This window comes from Myotis lucifugus, unplaced genomic scaffold, assembly GCF_000147115.1.
Source record: "Myotis lucifugus unplaced genomic scaffold, Myoluc2.0 scaffold_25, whole genome shotgun sequence".
Lineage (NCBI taxonomy): Eukaryota > Metazoa > Chordata > Mammalia > Chiroptera > Vespertilionidae > Myotis > Myotis lucifugus.
The window spans coordinates 5,126,076-5,132,075 of NW_005871073.1; the positions used below are offsets into that span (position 1 = coordinate 5,126,076).

At 37.9% G+C, this 6,000-nt stretch overlaps 1 protein-coding gene across 2 annotated transcripts in view; it reads right to left on the bottom strand.

The window, feature by feature from the left end:
• ADGRL4 (adhesion G protein-coupled receptor L4) overlaps positions 1-4,848 on the bottom strand; it is a 95,175-nt gene extending 90,327 nt beyond the window's left edge. For both annotated transcript variants that reach the window (XM_023751765.1, XM_014453562.2), the window contains exons 1-2: positions 4,772-4,848; positions 3,245-3,391 (exon numbers count right to left, since the gene is read on the bottom strand). In XM_023751765.1, the coding sequence (XP_023607533.1) occupies positions 3,245-3,391; positions 4,772-4,793 (169 nt within the window). In that variant the 5' untranslated portion in view covers positions 4,794-4,848. The remainder of the gene's footprint in view (positions 1-3,244; positions 3,392-4,771) is intronic.
• Positions 4,849-6,000: the final 1,152 nt, after the last annotated feature.

A 6,000-nucleotide genomic window follows, 5' to 3' on the forward strand; every position in this document is an offset into this window, starting at 1 on the left:
AACTGTTTTTAAATGTAGAGTATGTCTCCCTGGGTGCAGGCACTGAGACTTCATTATTTTCTGTGAAATACTTGTGATGTTGCTTATAATAGGCATGTCCCAAGCCATGAAAAGATTTCTATACATACATAAAAGGTGGCAATGACATCTTTCTTGATCCTTCCTATGCTGACCTGGGACATTTATCCCCAACCCCATTCGGATTCCATGAAATGTCCAAGAATGTAGCCCCACTTAATAAGTTTATATGAGAATAGGGAGACTGTCTCTTCCACCCAAACATGTGCTGTACAGCACCCCCTTGTACCAGCTTCTCACTTCTCCAGCAGTTTATTCCAATTCCAGCAATTTCATATTTTAGATATACATAAACATTCTTCCAAGCCTTCCAACTATACCCTCCTGATTACCTGGGATGGGTAGGAGAGATTCATTTCAAAATTCTTTATATATACCCCACAATTTTTACACAAACTTCTTCATCTTGTGTCTTATCTTCACCCAGCACCATAAAGAAAAGTGTGTAAATAAATTCCCACCCATACCTCTATAAGTTGTTGAAATAATAAATAAATTCCTATTAAAATGGAATTTGGTTTAAAAACTTGTACTACACAATTATGCCTGGTGACTAGTAACATTTTTATATTTTTCGTAATCTAGAAAAGGTTGAGTTCCCAGTATTTGAATCTTAGCTTTATCACTTTAGCCTCAAACACTGCAGAACTCACTTAAGATTTCAGAGTCCTGCTTCTCTCATATGCAAAAGACTGTAACATGGAGCTCAACAGAACCAGTTATACCCAGTCATAAGGGTATTTGTAAGTAAAAGATAGCATCTGTACTTTCTTTTTCGAAAGTTTATATAAAAATTAGAGATATATTGGTACACGTGACATAAAAGATAATGAACTGTACAAATATAAAGTACTATTGTTTTGATAGGTTGGATAAAATAGCCTTTTGTGGATTGACTGACCCTTGCTAATTTATTTTTACTCTACCAACAGGGTCATCTCAATACACAACAATTGGTCATGAGACTTAGCACTTATTACCTACCAATGACTCTTCTTTGTTAACAGAAGTTCATACCCTTGATATCTTGACAATTCCCACTGATCGCTCAATTAATATACCCTGTGATACATATCCAGCACAAAATACTTGGAGCACCTTAAGGTTCTCAACCTGTGGGTCGAAACCATCGGAAAACACATATAGCATATGAGATATTTACATTACGATTCATAACAGTAGCAAAATTACAGTTATGAAGTAGCAACAAAAATAATTTTATGGTTGGGGGTCACCACAACATGAGGAACTGTATGTATTAAAGGGTCGTGGCATTAGGAAGGTTGAGAGCCACTGTCAGGCATCTTCTGAAACAAAACTCCTGTTCTGTGATTTCTTATTTACCTAATACCAATCTTAAAGAAAGACAGGAAACATAGGAAATTTCTCTAGAGATGAAAGAAGCCAAAAATAGTTGATAATAGTTTCAGTTTAATTAAATTCTAAAAAGCACATTAAATATACTTACTAAAAATAAAAAAAATCTGACAGTGAATTAATAAAAAGTGAAAAAGATAAAAAAAAGTTTGAATAGTTTTAAGAGGATGTCATAAACCTCAGCTAGTAATATTAAAACAAGTGAATATATAACTTTCTTTAAATAAGAATGGGATTTAAGCTAAAAAAAGAGAATTTAAGTTTAAACAAAGGTGGGTGATTTAAGTTAAAAAGAACTTGAAAAGAAAAACTATTCCTATTATGAATTGTGTTTTGTGCAAGAAGAAATTGCAGGCTAAGGTCTTGAAGTATTTTTTTCCAGTGGCAAATATTTTCTGCCCATCAGCTGGCTATTAACTTAGGCAGCAAGGAAAAGATGTTTTTATAGAAATCATTAGATACATAACAGCTGGTTGACTGCTGATGCTTCAAATTGTGAAAAATTATTGATGTTAATGATAGTAATCACAATAGTTGAAAAATATCTAATTAACAAAAAGACAACACTACTTATGAAGTGCCTTGGTTCAACTTGTAATGATTAGCAGAAAAGCACACTAATATGTTTGATGCAGTATTTTGAAGATCACTCAACTATCAACTTTCCATAATGCCATTCAATTAAATATACAATAAAAATGCAAGATTGTTTATGGAAAGAATTTTGTGATGCTTGTAGATGAGTATATTACAAGGAGAAAGGCCTGATCTAATGCAACATTAAGCTACTGTAGCTTTGTTCTACATTTGTTAAACTTTACACTAATTATAATAATGAGGTTTGGTCTTACAATATACTGCATATTTAATCTTTTTAAGGAGCTTATCAAATTGATTTACAAGATAAAACTTGTTTATGCTATAAGCAAACACATGCATGTTAACAGTGTGCAATATCCTGGCTTAATTAGAAAAAGTCCATATTATCTTAAATATAAATAGTATAAAACCACATGGTTCTAATTTGAACTTGACATTTATATTTTAAAACTTATTTATATGGTTTGAAACTTTTTTCTCTTTCTCTCTTCTACATAGAATGTTGTTCTATTGACTCAGTCAAAACTAGATTCTACTAAAAATGAATAAAGTGAATTAAGAAAGATTAAGTGACTCTTGAAGAAAGAGGAGGGATGATGGTGGTGGTGGTGAAGATCACAGACAAGAAATCACTTAAATTTGATTATCAGCTGGTATTATGCTTATCAAGTCAATGGCTAAATTGCATTCTAGAAGGACCCTTCCTAGTATTCTTGCTCTGGGCTCTAGTCTAAAATTTTTAAAATGAGGTCTACTTTTCCACAATGAATGCATTTTCAAAATTCTTCTTCCTCCCTCACTTCCTCTTTTCCTCTCTCCATCACCCAGGGTAGCTGTGGAAAACCTGAACTCTCTTAATATTATCCTCAAATTTAGGTAATCGAGAACTAAATGGAGTATCTGAGCACCACATTTAGCAATAGAGCCTGGAAGTCATGAACTCTGTTCTTTGTGACTCTGCTCTTTGCAACTTAGTTTTCCAGCTTAAGTTGACGGGGAGTCTTTAATATTCATTTTTAAAAGACATAATGGAATTATCAAAAATATATAATCAAGTATAAGTTTTGACATGGGAAATTCAAACTTATTGTTTAGTTAATTAAGCTTTAATTTCTGGACAGGGGAAAAGCAGTCACATCAAAATTTAACCTTACAATAAAATCCAAAAGAGTTAATAATGATTGTTTACCTTCACAAATTGTGACGCCATTTCCTGAAAATCCGATGTTGCAATAACAGGCTTCAACTCCATTCCGTATTTCACATTTTGCATTTGGAAGACAAGTCCTGGTGCAATTTTGAGTATAAGAACAATTCAACACAGTGGAAAAACCCACTAAAGAAAACAGAAAAATAAAAACCTTTTCAGGAAGAAAAAGAAAAGTTTCCTCCCATTGTTGAGTTAGAATAAAAACAATACAAATAAGTCTTCTTTCTCTCTCTTTAGATGATAAGGATTTCCCAAGGGAACATTTAGCTAAAAACAGCAGAAGAGCAACTAAGTAAAAAAGATGGAGGCATTTTTTCTATCTCAGTGTTTACCGAGGAAATCTCAACAAAGCTAAAATTCAACAACCAGCTTTATAAAGAATACAGTGTTCCTAGGTCATTGGGATATAGGATCACCTTCACCCAGGTAAGATCCTTTTAAAGGTAACTGCTGATTGCAAAGCACTCCCCTCCCCCCTCTGGGAATGATTCTGTGCTGAAATCACAGTAAATTGAGTCTTTTTAAATTCAAATTTGTGTTCTTTTAAGATGAAGAGCAACACATAACATCCAGAAGGACAAATGCAATTGCTATTTTTCTATGTTCTAATGATCTTTTTAAATCTTTTTAAATTTAAATTTTCTATGTTCTAATGATCTGCCTTTCTATTAAAAACTTTCTTTTACATTTTTTTCCCAGTAGAGAAAATTAAAATAAAACAACATACTGGTTAAAGATTGGTTTTCCGGAGAAGCAACCCCCCACACACCTGATCAACAAAATTCAGCAACAAGACTTATTTCAGAGTGATTGAAAACGAAGTTGGAAATGGTGGGTTTTTAGGGGAAAATACGGAAGACCATAGGACCTTCCTTTTTTATTATTGTCTACGGTCTTCTCAAGACAAGCCTGCTTGAGAAGGGACAGTTACGAACCATTCACATTTTCTGAATACTTTCAGTCACCTCAGATAAACTATCCTGACTAGTAGCAAGAGATACTTACACACTTGCTTCTAAAATTCTAAACCCCAGTCTCCTATAGGGCTGTATATACTGTCTAAACCACAATTAATTCTCCTTCAAGGATGTGATCGATTTTTTTTCTGTACAGCATCATCAAAATGGTATTTTAAATGAACCTGAAGTCTGGGCTCAAAGTCCCCTTGGAACGCCAGGAAACTCCCTCAAGTGTTACTAGTTTGGATTTCCCCAAATTTCTGGGCGGGGGAAGGCTCAGAAGAAAGGTCAAAGTCTAAGACTTTGAAGATTTGGGGGATTTTGTCAGCAGGGAAAAAAACAAAACAAAACAATGACAGTCCCTGGGCCCCTAATATCGCACTCCAGAGTTGAAAGGCCAAAGAGAAAAACATCCTGAGAAGCTGCGCCCCTGCTCCTTGGAGACCTGGCCCGTGCACTTGGCAAGTGCGCTCCACCTTGGAAAACTCCGGTTACCTACCAGCCACGGGCCCCCCAGCAGCTCAGGGACGGGGTGCTGGGCACTCACCTAGGAGCGGGAGGAGTTTCATTGGCGGCGGCCGTGGTGGTGGCGGCGGCGGCAGCGCGACTGGGTGTTGGACGGTGTCCCCGGGACGGGTGGCGGCTGGGCGGGCGCGGCAGGGTCCCGGCTCCGTCCCCAGTGACGCGCCGGCTTCCTCCGGACACTTTCCGGCCTCTGTGTGTGAGTGTGTGTGTGTCAAGCCCCGAGTCTGCCGGCCACGTCCGGCCCCGGCCCCTGCCCCCACGCCACCGTGACTTCATTGCCTGGCTCTTGGCGACCGTGCCAGCGCCCTTGCAGACCCTCTTTGGGGTCATTCTGTCCCCAGATGTAGCGGCCACAGCGCCCACCCCACCCAACGCCTGCCTGTCCTCCACAGAGACCCAGGCAGTGTCCCGCCAGGGGCAGCGTCCAGAGCTGGACAGGTATAGGGGTCCCTCCTACAGCCTACATTTCAGGATGTGGCGTGCTTTTACCCACTGATAAGGTTCCAGAAAAACCATGGGCCAAAAAAGTAGTCAGGACCCCTGACTCCAAACATTGGAGCATTCACTGCCAGCATTCAGCCCTCACTTTGTTGCGGCTCAGAGTGTAAAATAAGGATATTCTGTAGCAGCCAGAGGTGACGATTGTGCCTGAAACGACTGAGGAAAAGCAAGCAATCAAAAAATCGAAGTTTCGAGAATTAAATGGCATTGGAATGACAAAAGGATGGTTTCTATTTTCAATTAAAACTTACCCATACCCTCACCCCCACGCCCATAAGATCTGGTACAACAGAGATAGTCTTCCTTTTGCATGCTACTATATATTATATAGAAACTGATGATTCAGGTTGAAACATGGAAAGAAGTCTAGCTTAAAAATGAAAAGCAACTGGCAGGTACGGCCAGTCTATAATGACGGAGAGCATACCAGTGGTTCCCTCAGGTAGGGTAGAAAGTGGGGATTGACTGCAGAGAGGCACAAAGGAAAATTTGGGGGTGGTGAAAATATTCTACATCTTGAATGGAATGGAGGTTACAGGAATGCATGCATTTATCAGAATTCACTGAACTCTACTCTTAAAATTGGTGCATTTATTGTAAGTAGATTATACCTCAATAAAGTTTATTTAAATAAAAGAAATGATTGATGTTTGTACTATCAATATAAGTCATTTTATCTTTAAAGAATTTGGCACAGCTTTGTCAGCTACTGAGAATCTACTTTGTATAGGGCAGGGGTCTTCAAACTTT